The following is a 16,752-nucleotide window of genomic DNA, read 5'->3' on the forward strand; positions in this document are numbered from 1 at the left end:
GAGGAACTCCGGTGAGAAAAGAAAAGGGCAGCCACTGCTCAAGTACAGTGATCCTCCCGGGCCCTGAGAGTTCTGAAATTCTGCCTCTTACCAGATTGTTATAGTGGGGTCAGGGATGGGAATAGAATTTGCCTCTCTCTTCTTTTTACTGTTTTAGGAGTGGAAAAAAAAAAAGAAAAAAAAAAAAAAAAAGTAATTTGGAAAAAAATTTCAGATCTCACTAGGTTAAAGCTGCCTAAATTCATTGTTCCAAAGAAGGCTCACAACTAGCCTTTACAACCATGGCAACACACCACCCTGCCTCAAAGTGAATTAAATCGATTGTCCATCTAATTTTGCAGCTTGCTGTTAGCACTGCTTTCTCCCAATAATTTAATTTAAAGAAAAAAAAAAATTAAAAATTTAAAAATCCTTTATAATTTACCTCACAAACCGTACAGGGCTCTGTATGAAGATGGTGACCATTCCTGGTTCTCCAGTGAATAGAGGACAAATTAAGATACTCTATTTGTTTACATAATTACCAATAAGCATTATTAGGACACAAAATTCAGTTACTATTAAAATTAGCAAAAGTAAGTTCTGCTGGCTTTCCATTCTCATCCTCTCTCAGACTGTTCCCCAGAGAGAGACAGCTTTTGGATACAATTCATAAAATTTGGCTGCATTTCCTGCCTGCTACTCACTGTCCACGGGAGAAGACAGCAGAGTTTCCTCCCTGTTATCTTGGTACCACTTTGCCCTCTTCCCTACAGTTTACTGCAGAAAAAATGATATGTCTTTAACCTTAAACAACATTTATTTTCTAGTAGATCTACAGGCAGCAACAAATACCCATACGTCCAGGTACTTTTATATTAAGTTATAGTTAGAAATATACATATAAACCTTTCAGCTCAGCAATATGAAATTACAGGCCCAAATCTTTTGGTTGTTTTTTTCTCCCCACTGTAACATCAAATTGGCTGGTGATACGATACTCGCAGTGTAAGTCATTACAGGTCTGACGTTACAGTTGTTACACATTGCTGAATCTGTCAAATGAAAAGGGAGCACAAAGGGAATTTCCAAATGCAGCTGCTATTTCCCATTTGTTAAATCCTTTTATTACACCATATAAGTACACAGCTGGGAAATACTATAGAGTGGGAGTTAAAACAAAATATTTTGGCTTCCAGACATTCAGAATACACAAAGGACTCAGTGGAAAGCAATGCCTGATATCAAAAGGGAGTGAAAGTTTGAAAACATTTCTAGCCAGTGCGCTTTTTTTCTTTTTTTATCATAATACACAATGTAGTTTAAAGGTATCTCACGTTACAGAAAGTGCTGCATATGATAAGTGTTGGAAGAAACCTCAGTAATATTTTTCAGGTTGCCCTATTACAGTATTTTTTTCCACCTAGTATATAGTATGTAGCATGCAGCCCTTGCAGCATGCTACAATGCATATTGCATGTTCTCACAAATTCCAGCGACCTCCCTAGTAGTTTTAAGGGCACAAAGGACGCAAGATTGTGCCCTTAATTAGGTACCACATGAAAGAGAACTTCTTCCCTCCCCATATGTTGACACAGAATTCTGAGAGTTTACTCTCTTATAACTGGATAATACACTTTTCTGATGCATTTTAACGACAGCACTACTGCCTTTACTTCCAGTGTAAATGGTAGGAGCAGGTGCTTCTTCAAATCTGCTCTGGAAGGATCCATCTGTGAAAGGTCAAAAAGCACTTACCTTCTGGGAGTTTGGTTTTATTAAGCAGAAAAGTGATCACTACTACAGCACCTATCCCAAAATGGTCCAACCCACCTTCTGGAATTTGCTTTTCTGGAAAGAAACCTCCTATCCTCCCTTAAAGGAGTACAAAATTGCCTTCATCAGGAAAATCGCAGGCACCTCTGAATTTTTTCCTAGCAGTAACGGTGCCTGCTTGGAGTCTAAGGTGTTTCAGAGAAACTTTACACAATTAATTGAGGCTTAAAGGATTTCTCATAAAGGACGTAAGTAAGGAAAAAAAAAAAAAAAAAAAAAACAAAACAAAAAAAAAAAAACTAACAAGTTACTTAAATGACAGTCCCTCAAGAAGAAAAAATATTTTTCATACCACTTCACAGTAGTGATCTAACTAGTCTTCTACCTTACCTAGACTGTAAACACACTAGGACCTTGATCTTTACATTTTAGATTTATTTTAAGTACAACTAAATAGCATGCTTGAGAACTTCTAGCCAAACCTTGTAAATTATACCCAGCTTTTAAGCTGGGCAAAAGAAAAAAAAAATCTGTTTGGTTTAGCTGAGAGCTACCTAAATAAGGATGACATACATTCACCACCAGATTTGACCCTAGGGAAATGTGGAAACTCCTAATGATTTTCAGGACATTCATCTATATATATGATGGAGTGTTCACTGAAAAAAAGGAGGGAGGAAAAACAGAGTGCTAAGTCACTCAAGCAAAGTTTATGCACCTGTTCTGAAACATGATAAGCTGGGTATTGATTCACGCCTGTCCAGAGGTACAGCAAGAGTTGGCATGGTAGTGCAGCATTAAGAAGGAAAACAGAGATTGCACTCTGGTGCTGTAAGCATAAGCTCACTTTCGAGCAATGCCAATGGGTACAAATGATCACACTACATGAATTTCTAGTATTTTGGCTTAAGTATTATTCCAGGTCCAAGGAACAGCCTGAATCAAAAACAAATTCTTTGAGGGACTCCCAGAGGTTAGGAACTCCTTTCTCTCTGGGAAAAAGAGCTGCTTCATCAATGGCATTGACGTCCTAAGACTGAAATTCCCAGAGAGCATATGCTTCATTGAATGAATAGGAAGGTGGCTGATGAATTCACAGATTTATTTTTTCACCAACAGATCTGTTCAGCCCTTTCTGTTCTACACCCTGGTTGCTCTGCTGATAAATAGAAGCAGGTTAGAATCATTCTGATGTGCTTATTATTGCATGATTTGGGCATCCAAAATGAGGTTCCATTCTCTCAAATGGGAGAATTCTGCATAGAAGCCTATGTACAACTTAGAACCTACCTTGCCCAATTACTAATCTATAACCTTGTGCCTTTAGAGCAATTTTTATGGTTGAAATTTAAAAGGAATTTTTCATTCTTCGTATCAGGAGCCCACATACACAGGAATAATTTAGGCCTAGCAGAAAGTGCTGAACTAGGTTAAAATGCACATTAAAATTAGGTAGCATTTTTCTAGTTTGGTCTAAATTTCTGAGTCAGTTGGATTTTGGGAAAGAAAATTGTATTAACAGAATACATATTATTCAAGTGCTATTGTTTAATTAGGATTTGAATTCTAAGCATCACAATATGCATGAAGAATCCCAGCCTCTGTGTTGATTAATGCATATGAATTATGATTTCTAGCCCAATTTGAAATAAGGTCATTATTGATAGAGCTGCCAAAAAAAATCTACAATTGTTATTCTTTTAACCTTGATAGCTGCTGATTTGCAGTGGGGAAAAGAAAAAAAAAAAAAAAAAAAAACTTCCTCAAAAAATATCTGCTCATAAATATTTAATAAAAAATAAAAAAATATTTAAAAAGAAATTTTATGAAAAGATAGGTTATTCCTTTTAAACTAACTGTGTGAATTTAATGTCTGTGAATTTAATGTCTGTGAAAGTCACTTTATAGCTAGCCTGGAATTACGATGTTCTGTATTTACAGAACACCTGGGTGCTGCATGTACCTTAATTCTGTTCCTCAGGAACATGTTCGTGGAAAATAAATTGACTGAGATGCTATGCCCATTCGGCCTTTATTCAGCCTGCTCATATATTGCAGAGTTTTGGGGATGCATAGGGACAGAATTACAACTGGAAAATAATTCTAATTAGGCTACTGAAGAGAATAAGAATGATCAGGATATTGCCTGAAATGTCACTTATATACAAACTGATGATCTGGAGTAGAAGAGCATGACATTGTTACTGAAACATTTTTCCTTCACAAAAAGTTGTAATTTCTAATAAATACAGCAAGATGTTTGTGTCACCTAAAATGCCATCTTCTTTGTTGTAGTGTGAAGCTATAATATTCTAAATTTGGTGAATTCCATTTCTGAGACGCAAGTGAAAAAAAAAAAAAAAGACATTAAAGTTTCTTTCTTCACCATGACACTTTGCAGATGACAAACAGTTGTGAGCTACATCCTCCTGTCAGAAATTAATGCTTGAATATATGACCTAGAGAGGTTATGACATAAATCAAGGTCTGAATGAAAACATGATAAATAGATGCATTTCCTTTCCGAAGGTGAACTCATCAAATGACCTCATTCATATAGACCTGTATACTTAACAAGATTATACAGTTGTAATTTACAATTACACCATATTGATGTTGATCTATTGCTAACGCTGACACTTTAACATTTAAAAAGCTTCACACCCTTGACAGATTGTACTGAACATGTCTTTCAAAATGGAAGTATGGAAGTGAACAGTCTTTCACAATACTGATTTTGAAAGCTGCTATGAGAACTGCGAAACTCACCATTCTGTGTTGGGCTGAGATGACCCCATCCCACTCAGCATCTTGTTGGATGGTTGTGACTAGAGTTGGTAGCTCCTCAGAGTGAGGTTTGTTGTGCATTACATTATGTAGAGGCAGATGAGAGGTCGCATGTTGATCACTGTTGCCCTCTTCCTTGTCTCGTGATGCTAAGTCCTGGGTCATTGTTTCCTCTCCATCAGCTGCACATGCAAATGGAGAGGTAGCCTGCTTGGAAGACATTCTTCTACAAAACAAGAAAAGAAGACAAAAAGAAAACATCAATTTCAAATGAAAAAAATCAAGATCAAACAGTCCTCTAAATACACCAGATAGCAGGCACACTTGCAGTTAAAGTTAATCTTTTTGCAGTCAAGGAAAGTGCTCTAAATAGTATGGTTTGGAGGATCCAGATCCAAAATACCGAGATAAAGTTTTCACTGATGTCAAGTCTATGTCATGGTTACATTATGGGATGTCACCTCAGCTTATCTAACAATATAATTTTCTCCAGCCAGGAAAACGAAATAGTGATTTTATTGTAATTTTCATGTTGATTTATCATAAGATTTCAAGTCCTTAAGCTCTTACTCCTGTAAGCAATCTGAAGGTAATAAGCAAATGTTTGGATGAGAGGATACCACATGCTTTTCTAGCCTCATTCCTTGCAAGCAGGAATTGTTTTCTGCAGAAACGAGAATTTTTAAATCCATTTGGAATTCTTCAAAACAAGTCCTTTTCCTGTTTGTTTAAAGCTGTATCTGCCCTTTAAGTGTTTAAAATTTTATCCAGTTTTGCTTTACTCTCAAAAGTGTTTAGAGATGTTCATGTGGAAAGTGTTCTAAAATGGAATGGTTTATTGAATGGACAAGTGATTAATCTTTTACAGTTTGAACTAAAAATCTGAAATACTATATTTCATTTCATATTAGGCACTGAGTACAGGATATATCTCAACAAATTACTTTAAATGACTTAAAAGTGTAATGAATAAATGCATTGATTTATGTTAAATGTCTCTTCCTAATAATGGCCTCTTACTACCATTTCAGAGGCAAACACAGCTTTCACCACACTTGGTTATATGAAAATACAACTGACTTTACTCAAACTCTGAAAACACTTTGTTGAAAATTTCTAATAAGATTAACTGCAACTGTTAAAACTGTCATTAATAAACCCAAAAGTAGACAGCTAAAATATATTAGCTCTTTTCCCAGTTTTTAGTAACTTTAGAATATCCTTGACACTGAAATTGCTGAGAAACCAAGGAATAAGATTTTCACCTTAATTGCTTTTTAACAATAATTGATTTCATACCATTTCTTTAAAAATGCACAAATCAGTTAACATAGGAAACCACATGAGCATTTTTCAAATTAGCAAATCATTAACTTGCTAGTACTGTTTCTACAGACAAATAAATACTGATTAAAGGGTCTGGAAATCTGAGACTAACAGTTAAATTTACAAATCTGTCACATGCTTTCATGAATATTACAGTGAAGGAAATATCAAGTGCAAAGAAAAATAATTAAGTTAATTCCAATTTAAACAGTAGTTTTTATGTAGCAGCCCGTGTTTCACATAGGATTTAACAGCTAATGCTAAATTTCTCACAATTAATGAGGGAGCTCAGATTTAGTATCCTACAGTGAAAAAAAAATTAATATAGGATCTGCTAATCTAATTATGTACAGTTCTATATAAAAGTATTACAAGCTTTGAAGTGCTTTGAAACATATTAAAACACTGATGCCTATTTAGAATAACTATTCTGTAAATAGAGATAATCCTGCCTCTTACACTTGACACTGGTGGGGGAAAAAGGTTTGCATTTTCTTTAGGGGAGCCGAAGTGTAAGTGGGAGTCTGATATTAATGTTGCCAATAAGCAGAACTGAGGAATTTAAACCGTGTATTACATTCTTACTACGCTAAAGAATTCATGTTGATGCTGCAGAGAACATGCCAAGAGTTCAGCAGCCGGCATTGCTGCATGTACTTCAAAAGGTTTTGGTTCCTAATCACTGTGATCCAAGATAAAATAAAAGGTTTACTTTCCTTTTTCTCATTAAAATAGTCATGTTAATATAATCACTCACATGAAAATATATGTAATTGTACCATGCTCTATGCAATTTGAAAACTAGCCATTAAAACTGAAAGACACAATAAAGGATTTTCCTTGCTTTCACCTTCTCAACAGATCTCATTCCTGCATCAAACCGAACGAGCTTCTGCAAAAAGCAATAGCTAGGGCTGTTTCTTCGCCATAAATTAATCATGACACAAAACTCGGAATGAAAATGTCTCTTAAGAATAATTTCAACTACAAACTGCACCAATGAATAATAGTGCACAATCCTAATTAAACACAACTCTGCAGCTGCAAAAATAGGAGGAATCTGTCCAAAGCTACGAGTTGGCTTTAAAGGCTGGTTTGTTAGGGACTGTTTTCTTAAGGAAGGCTGGGCCCTCAGTCTTAATCAGCCAATAAATTATTTCCTGCAATTACATTAAATAGAAAATTATCTTCAAATTGAGAATGTTAATTGAAAATCAAAATTCAGACTGAAGTTTAGAAATTACATGCTGAATATAATTAGTCTAGAAAGGCTTCACCTCTATTTCATAAACAAGCTTTTGGTATTTCCTCAAGTGACCGTTCAGTAAAGCTATCTGCTGGCAATGCGCTCGAGTGGAAGCACCTTTCCTCTACCACGTGCACTAACAGACTTCTCTCTTCTTCATGATGTTTTAAACACATATAAATACAAAGCTGTATTCATGTTCTCTTCTTTACTTTGATTACATCTAGAAAAGGGGAATCTCTTAACCTTAAAAATAAAATTATACTAACAAAATCACATTCACTACTACTCCCAAGCCGCGGGCTGCAACTTTTTTCTGCGCTAGGATAGCCAAACAGGTAAAGAGCTGGCTTCAGGTGCTTCTGAGCTCCTACAAGCCCTTTCCTTCACTGCTGCCTTATGGCCAGACCCATTTTCATGGCGTGATTTACTTGTTTACCTGTAGTTCTGGAGCCTGCAAAAAGAGACAAGCTCAGGCAGGCCTCCCAGGCACTCGCTGCCTCCATCACACAATTTTCAGAGGTATGCTGCTCCTCCTTTTCTGCCCATACATTTGTTAAAACTGCAGGATCTAATGCACTAATCATGGCCAGAAGTCAGCAGCCCATGGCTCCTTTCAGGCTTTTGGCTGCTAGATTTAAACACTAGGGATTCAGGACCCTGCTAGATTAAGGCCTCCACCTGCTTTTCTGAGCATGATCATTAACTAAATCAATACACTTCATGTGTACGGGTATTCCGATGGCCCCAAGTTATGCCCCAAATGTTGATTGTGCTGGGATTTATAACCAGTTAAACAGAGATAAGTATAAACTCTGTGAGTGGGTGTTAGCCAGTCAATGACTTTGTGCAGGGTTTTACTCTACATACTTGTTTTTTTCTTAAATAGAATTCTGCCCATGGAAGTCCATCAGGTCCAAAGGCAGAATTCAGCCAATAACTCCAAGGCCTTATCAAATTTAAGGGAGAAAGATCTGGCCCATTTTAGTGGTTTATGATAATAGCAAACCACAGAACAGGTCATTGTGTTAAAACATTTTCATGTTCAAACACAACTACAAACAGCAGTCCAATTTTAAGCCATAATGACTTCACTATTTTACATTTAAAGCATTCAAGATGAATTTGCTAAATCCCTCACAAAAAAAAAAAAAAAAAAAAAAAAAAGAATAAATAAGGCTTGTAGAAGGTGTCTGAAATTTACAAATTTCCATTATATTTTTTCTCCTATTATCAATTAAATTCACTCAAATGATTTAAAAAAAAAAAAAAAAAGTTTCTGATAAAAAATATCTCCCTAGTTATAACCCCTGCAAACAGGGGTTTATAATGGAAGTGCTGACACAACCCTAACTACAGCAGCACAAATGGTGCCGCTATAATACACAAAATCAAGTTCTATTATTCTAAACTATCCTCGCTCGGGGGGTTTTCTTTACTGTGCTCCCAGACAAACTGCTGAAGCATGAAAAATTTAAATGCAATCAAGTGGGTCCAATTCTACTTTACTAGAACAAGTGTCTACAGTGGTACAATCTTAAAAGAAGATGCAACAGATTTGTTTGGTGCTTTTCTTTCTTTTTTCTTTTTTAGCTGTTTATTTATAATACTGTGCAGTGGAGATAAAATAAGAGAGGAAATTACACTCACATTATATCAGTATATTGATTACACAGCACACAATCAGAATGAAAACTACATTGTGAAATTGTTGCTTTGGTTAAATTGACAGATTAGCTGAACACAGCAATCACTAAAGGTAGAAAATATACCTAATGGGTATGAAAAAAGAGGTTGAAAAAGGCCCTCATTATCTGGAGTCCTTTCATGTACTCAACTTCGAGAATTGAAGAAATCTGCACTTAGATTTTCCAAAACTAGAATAAATTGTATTTCGTTTTGATCTCAAAATTGAAAAAGAATGGGATCTTTTACCAAAATCTCAGTAAAGCTGAGGAATTGGGACCCATTTTCAGTCAGCCTCATTGTCAAGGTAGTAAAGCCAAAACTGAAGTGCTAAGGACTTTACCTATATAAAACTAATCACAATCACAAACAGCTACATTCTGTACATATGTGTGGTTTGTTTTTTTTTTTTACATTAATTGAGAGAAGAAATTGTCTGTGCTCCAATGAAGACTACCAGTCAGATTTTCAAAACATCAGTTCTCCTTTTTCCTACAGACAACTTATGCTATACCTTCCTAAATGCAAATAATTATACTTTTTATTGTCTAAGGTTTTTCTTTGGTTTCCAATTCTTCAGACAACGTATCTCTTCTTTTTCAAAACAATTGGATGATACTCCTGACATGAAAGGCTTCCATAGCCTAAAATCTCCCATCCCTGCTTACTGCCCAAATGATTAAATGTTACAGGGCAAATTACGGCTAGGCCCAGAGTTTTAGCTGCTAGACATTTCAGAATCAAGCCACAAAGCATTAGCACAGATAACAACAATGTGGTAGCCCTGTCAGTACTTCAAAAGCATATAAACTAAGCAGTAACAGCGAGATATATAGCAAAGCAGACTCGTAGTTGGCCAGAGACTCTAGCTCTTGCTCTGCTCCACCCTCTCAAAGCATTCATAAACCTAAAGGCATGTCTACACTGCAGCCACATAAATGACTACTTTGTAATGCTGAGATATCCAAACTAATTTTAAACAAGCTTGTTTCTGATAGCACTCCAACTACAGTAGCATGCTACTCAGATGGACTAATTCATCCTGCTTTAGTGACTGCAGTATAGACGTAACCCAGGTCTACAGTTCCAACAGTAGATTGGAATCAGATTAGATTAGAAATACATTCGCTTACAGAGCTTTTATGAACAGTCTCCATTCCTTCTCCCCAAAGTGCCAGATTAAAATACTTAAGTGCATGATTAACTGTAAGTATGCAAGCAGTACCCTAATTTCAAATTGGACTACTCTGTTTCAAAAAGTTAAGCACATGTCTAAGTGCTTTGGTGACTCCAGAACTAAATAAATTAAGAGAAACCATTTTTAGGCGTACTTATGACCTTTTAAATACTTTCTTCTTAACTTTTATGCTAACCTACAGTTCACGAAAAGTAAAAAGTTGTCCCAGCATCTTCTCCCACCCCCGCCTTCTCAAAGAGAAAGCAATGTGCATGCTTCTCGCACAATATTCAACATGACTTGCAGAACCCTCCCCTACAAGTCAGCACTCAGACTTGTGATAAAATAAATGGCCTGTGTATTCCTCTTTGCCTGCACTGCTCACACATCCTCCTCTTTGACACGTATGGCACAGCTTATCACTTGGTGGCTCTGTTTTTTTGACGGATCCTCAGACCCCTTCTGAAACTCAATGTGCACTCATGGAGCATCCTTTCTGCAATCTATTTCACAGTGGAAGTTCATCTATACAAGTACGGGGCTGATGCAGCATGGGGCAAACTGACAGTTGCATACAAGTTGCTGGAACAATTTACTTCTAGCTGAGTATCAGTTTACCATAGTTGAAAGATTTGGGAAAACTGAGCTTTGCTTTTGTTGTATAAAGATAGCAGTTACAGTAGTGGTCAGATTGACTTAAAGAAAAATGAAAATTGTTCGCCAGTAGCCAAAGATTTTGTAGTTTGGCCTCTGGAAAACAATGTTACGCAGACATAACTCAGTAACATAATGCACTGTAAATCTAATGCTGTAATCTGTCTGCCATTTTAGAATAAACAGTTATTTCCTAAAATTATGAAATCTCATATCTGATTTCAAGGCGCTTTAGTAACAGAAACGAATAGCTAGGAAAAGATTCCATTCTCCCAGGGCCCTATATCCTTACATGAATCCCTGCGGACAAAATTTGCATAAACTGACAACATGGCAATGGGAAGAAAAGCCTCCCAATTTCTGTTCCTGGTTTGGAGTCACAGCAAAGCCTTAGGCAAGTCATCTCATCTGCCTCCAGCTCTTCCTAGGCTTCATTTTGCTGGAACACTGCAAGGATTAGTTGCGTATTGTTCATATACAATGCTTCATTCACTGTTAGAGAGTTTAAGGTAGTCATAAGAAACATTATTCTAGGAATCAGCTTGGAAACAGAAAGATGAGAACATGGAAGCAAATATGATTCAAGAAATGACAGCAATATGTTAACTGGGCACCCAAATCTCTAGCTGAGATAAGCATCAAGCTAACCAATACACCCACGGCTTTCAGGATATACACACAGCTATTCTTGCATTTGGTTTTCCAAACCAGACAAATTAGACTTCTGTTAATAGATATGAATCCAAATCGTAACATTTGACATCAGGTTCAAACTTCCTCAAAGCACACAGAGCTCACAACACCAATGTTTTATGCTATTTCTTCTCACAAACAATGTGAGAGCTAAACAGCTCCCTGGAACATTTTGGAAAGCCTTTCTCATACATTCTACCATTAAAGCAAGTTTCTGCAACCACAATAAAATATTAGGGTTGGGGAACCAGTTCCTAAGTATTCATCCAGTTGCTGAAAACATGAAAAAGGATGCAGCAAAACAGCTTTGCAGCCCCTGATGACTTTTCAGTGAAAATCCAAACTTTTTACATGGAGTCATAAAATGCTAAAAATAAACCTACCTTTCTAGTAGGTTAACTGTTCCATTCTCTCTACTCACTGCCAGGAGTTTTCACTAAACATGCCAAAGGTGAACTCACACTGAATGTAGTAAAGGGCAGTGAAAGAATAATCACTTAGCACCTGGGCTGTGCTCATCTCCAGTCACTGAAGTTAATATTTTCTATAGTTTATATTTAGCTGACAATATTGCTGTCACTTTATTTAAACAGCTTGAGACTGTTCTTTGGACTGGAGCTCATATGCCCTGGAATGCTTTGACTCATGAATTGTTTCTCCTGATAATGTTACATCACGTAACCACCTCTGTTTAATTGGCTGGTATTAGCCTCTCAGTGACGACTGCCTTTAAAGTCCTATGACTACGCCATGTGTCTTTGGCTATCCAATTTCTTACTGTTGGAAAAAGAAAAAGAAAAAAGGCATTACTGGCTTCCAGCTATCTTTACCAATAACTATGGGAACAAGAGGGAACATGCCAAGAATTTATCCATCAGCAACTTATTAGGATTTGTTGTTTTAGGCAGCAAGAAACAGAAAATACAATATAAATAAAAGCAATCATTAACAATAAAAATAAAAAACAATGGTTGCTATAAATAAGCATTAATCCACGTATTTTTATGGAATAGAATGACTTAATTGTTTAACTGAATGATTATATAAATGGTTTTGATAAAGGACGCCTAAAAATACTAAGAAGAATTTATTTTAGCATGTTTAGACTTTGAGCTGAGAGCGTATCCAAAAGACTAGAATAGATGTATTTTTTCCCTAATAAAGCCAGTTAAGAACTTACTAACTCAAAATCCTCTTGACCAAACTTCAACCTGGTGGGCAAGGAGATCCTGAAAGGTTCATTAAATCCTTGCAGTGTTCTGTGAGATACCAACTCCCGTGCTAAAACACAGTGTTATTACATTTTGTCCTCCTCCAGCTTGTTTTCAGGAGGTATTAGGATGCCACGTGATGTAACTCATTAACTCACGCTAAATTTACAATGTTACAGGTGCGAAAACAACAGGTCACATGCCATTTCTCTGTACGGCTCAGCACAAGTGAGACATCTAAGTCAGATGTCTCCCTCTTCCCAGTCTTCTTGATGCTGGTTCCTCTGCCAAACAGAACACCTCAGCACACAGCAGAGCAGGGTCTCAGTTTCAGCCTCACCTGTAACCAGTTGCACTAAACCACCTCATTAGCATCTCCACGTAGCACGAAACAATGGCTCTGCAGTTCAGTTGCAGATTGTCTTTTTAATCAAAACCTTACACTACAAGCCTAAAAACATTTCTAGCAGGCAAACTATTTCTGATTCAGTAGAGGTTACGCAAGCATCAAAGCAGTTAAACATAGGTGCCAAACCACATTGCCAGGAGCTCTTAGTACTGTGAGGTAGTGTTACCTGACAGCTTGGTGAATACAAAATTACTTGTTTCTCCAACTGAAGACAATCAAATTGTCACCTTCCATTGTAATAATGCACAACCAGGGATCAGCAAAGTGCCAACATAATTACCAGGAAGAAAACAAAACGTAACAAAAATATCAAGTCTAAATTTCTCTAAAGGGTAAACACATCCATCTGGCTATTCACAAGGAAAAGTAGGAGGGATTTTATTTTTACTATCAAATATCCTAGGGTTATTTGGCAATAAGATTTATATGCCTTTCATTAAGTGGAAAAGAAAAACAGCTAAGGAAGGTGATTCATGACATACTAAAAATAAATGTGGGTCAGAGCGGTGCTGGGATGGTACCTGTGCACATTTCAAGTACTGCAAGTGTCATTGCAGATACAGTGGATAAGTGTGTAGCTGCACCATGATTATAAACTCACACGTATGAGGATTCATAAAAATTAATCCCAGTTGGCACATGGCGTACTTTGGCACAAACAATAAATGACGTGCCACTTTTATTTATTTATTCAAATGACTTCACTCTAACAACCGAAACTGAAGTTTGAGCTGCAGACTGCCTCGGAGACTCTCGGGATATTAAAACCTGAGGAAAAGTTTTGAAGGGGGTAATCTGAATACACAAGAACTAGCATTTCCACCATGGATTTCTTTAGGTTATTCAGCAAGTGGCCTACATATTCAGGAGTGAAATTTACATTTTGGTAATGCAGGGATCTCATAACCAGAAACTGTGTTTTATGTCTACGGTAGCTCTGGGCATCCTATAAAATATAAAAGATTGGCCAAGGTAGGATATATACTTGAAAAATATTGTCATCTGGATCATGGAAATGAAATTAAACTTAAATTCTCATCAAAAAACTTGCATTATAGAGTGATATCTTGGATTATATTTTTCTGTATCAATATTCCAGTCACTGGGAGCATATACACAAAGTTCTGTGCATTTATTGATGCAAATGCACATCAATTTCTCGTACTTCTTGAAGCTCCAACAGCACTGGGGTAGTTACAGAAGAACAGAGAAAAGCAAAATGCACAAAGCCAATGCTCCAGGTCAGACATTGTTTTTTCTCTGACAAAATACTCAAGAATGGCAGTAAGGGACAAGCAGCTTTTTTCCACCCTGCCCAACCACACCAGCACCAGATGTAACCCTTGTGGGTAACAAGTGACTGCTCAAATATAACCACGGGCTCCATGCAACTGGGAGCACCTCCTACATCTGCTCACAAGCGTTGTGTCCTCAGGAGCTCAGCTGCTGTAAGGCTCTTGGCCCATCAGTACCAAAGCACAGCTACAACCTGAGCAGGGCTCTGGCCACCGCTCCTCGCTGTTGTGCACTACACCACACCGTACAACACCGCGCCTGCTCTTCCACCACAATCAAGTATGGGTAATGCCCTAGCTGACACTCCTAATTGTGGCACTGTTTGCAAGGGGCTACACGACAAATACAGGAGCAAGGATCAGGGTGTGGGTCAGTGGGAATGGAGGAAAGGAGAAAGGTAACAGAGACCAATGAAAATTTTGAAGGGATGGGCATTTTGATCACATAAAATAAAACTAGTCAAAATGCCCTGCTTCCTTTCGGTGGCTTTGAGATGTGGTGATTTTTAATCGAGTCCTTAAAACAGGCTTTTACAAGGCAGCATTGTGCACAGTATTTCTTTGTTTTTTTGAATTAAGGCTTATACAATTTGACTCTCAGATATACGCACAATGGGAACCCTAAATTGCATTTACAGACCCTCTACAGGAACCACCTCATGTACCAGTGAGCGGCAGCTACTACTGGGATAAAGGACAGGGTAGCTGAAGCAGCATACTATTTGGAAGAAGATTATAGGGGATACCATGCCTAGCTGAAACTACAAATTTGGCAAATATTTCAGAAATACCCATGTCTGATAGGCATTGTGGCCAAGAACAGCAGCGTGACAAGTTCTCTCTGTCTCCCCTCCCTGCAAGCCCTCCACTGCTTTGGCTGCCCAAAGTTTTAATGAGAGAGAGTAGGTGGGATGCTGCTTTGTTGTGTGAATTTACTTCAGTATGAAAAGACAAAAGATAAATAATTGGAGCAGTTTAAAGCTTCAGATAAAACAAAACAAAATATTACATCCTTTATTGTTTAAGCTAATCAGTTGCCATTAGGAAGTTCAAATGATTTAAAGTTCAATGTATTGAGACTTTGAACGTCCTATCCTTTCACAAGGTCCACAGATGAAACCTCTATCGATTTTAACTGCCTTTTCTTTCTAAAACAAACAAACAGGTAAACATAAAACTAAGAGATCATTATTCATAGTCACATTCTTAGTATGACATACTGAACTAACAATTTGAAGTATTTTCATCATTATTTCATTGAATCATAGAATATCCCAAGTTGGAAGGGACCCATAAGGATCATCAGGGAGTCCAACTCCTGGCACCACACAGGTCTACCCAAAATTTCAGACCATGACCAAAAATTTCAGGTCATGGTTAAAAAAAAAAATAGTAAAAAAAAAAAAAGAAAGAAAGAAAGAAAGAAAGAAAGGACCATTTAGTAAATAAATAAATAAATACATAAATAATCATAGTTTAATATTGAGCAGTTTCACAATAGAATTTTTTGTTGTTGTTGTTTAGTCTTGTTTGTTTGTTTTTGTTTTGGTTTGGTTTTTAAGGGCTTCATTTAAATATTTGGACAAGAAGCAGAGAACATTAAAAACTGTCACAGGTAAACCCCACTCAGCATGCCCGTTCAGCTTGGAAAGAGCAAGCAGAGCGTACAGTCTCTGCCTTCAGTGCTCTGAAGTTGCATCAACTGCAAAGGAAGTTACAAAATTTCCCTCTCTTCTGATGTCAGCTCTGGGAAGTGCCACAAAATTGTTATGAAGAAATAATTTTCAATAACTGAGGACCCTCAGTCACCTAATTTTCAGGGAAGATTATGGCATACAGCACCTGATCTGTAGCAAGAAGGAAACGTGCAAAGCGAAATCTGTCACAAGGGTAAAGGTGAAGAGTGACCAAGCTTTGAATTGCTTCACATTTCCAAGTGCTCAAAGTTCCACTTTAATATTTCTGAGTGCACCAAAGAACACCATGAAGCACAACTATCAAAATACAAAGAAAACCAAAACCCAGCACATGAATCAAAGACCTAATTAAATGAAACTGTTACCAGGTAATTAGGAAAATAATAAATAAATAATGTCTAAAATGAAAACTTAAAATATTGTCAGTGAGCAACACAATAACATTTTTATCATTAGTGTTTAAATTCAATTAGTTCTCTTAGAACTGAGTTTCACTGAAACACTGAAATTTTCTATCATAACTTGTGATGCAGTATATTTACTATTGAAATACACAACTCTGTTGTGGTTTTCATCTTTAACCCATTTTCCCCTATATTTTAAGTGTAAAACATACAATCTGCATGTGTAAAAAAGTCTTGTCTTCTCAAACAGTGTCATTTTTTGCTCAGGGCTATATTTTGTAATGGTTTCCCTCTTATGTTTATTGGTAATAATTTATAATAGGCATGCAAACAGCACGAAATATGTGCAGCCTATTCTAATAACAAAATCTAACAGTTTTGTTTTCTCATGGAGATTTGTTGAGAGCTCTAT

The 16,752-nt window shown here is 36.8% G+C and overlaps 1 protein-coding gene across 22 annotated transcripts in view; it reads right to left on the reverse strand.

The window, feature by feature from the left end:
- Positions 1 to 16,752, reverse strand: part of SOX6 (SRY-box transcription factor 6) — a 381,588-nt gene that overhangs the window by 230,752 nt on the left and 134,084 nt on the right. For all 22 annotated transcript variants that reach the window (XM_084521857.1, XM_084521855.1, XM_084521866.1 and 19 more), the window contains one exon: positions 4,525 to 4,768. In XM_084521857.1, the coding sequence (XP_084377983.1) occupies positions 4,525 to 4,764 (240 nt within the window). In that variant the 5' untranslated portion in view covers positions 4,765 to 4,768. Of the gene's footprint in view, positions 1 to 4,524; positions 4,769 to 16,752 lie in introns of those variants that run through there.

The sequence above is a fragment of the Aythya ferina genome (assembly GCF_964211825.1).
Source record: "Aythya ferina genome assembly, chromosome: 5".
NCBI classification, from domain to species: Eukaryota; Metazoa; Chordata; class Aves; order Anseriformes; family Anatidae; genus Aythya; species Aythya ferina.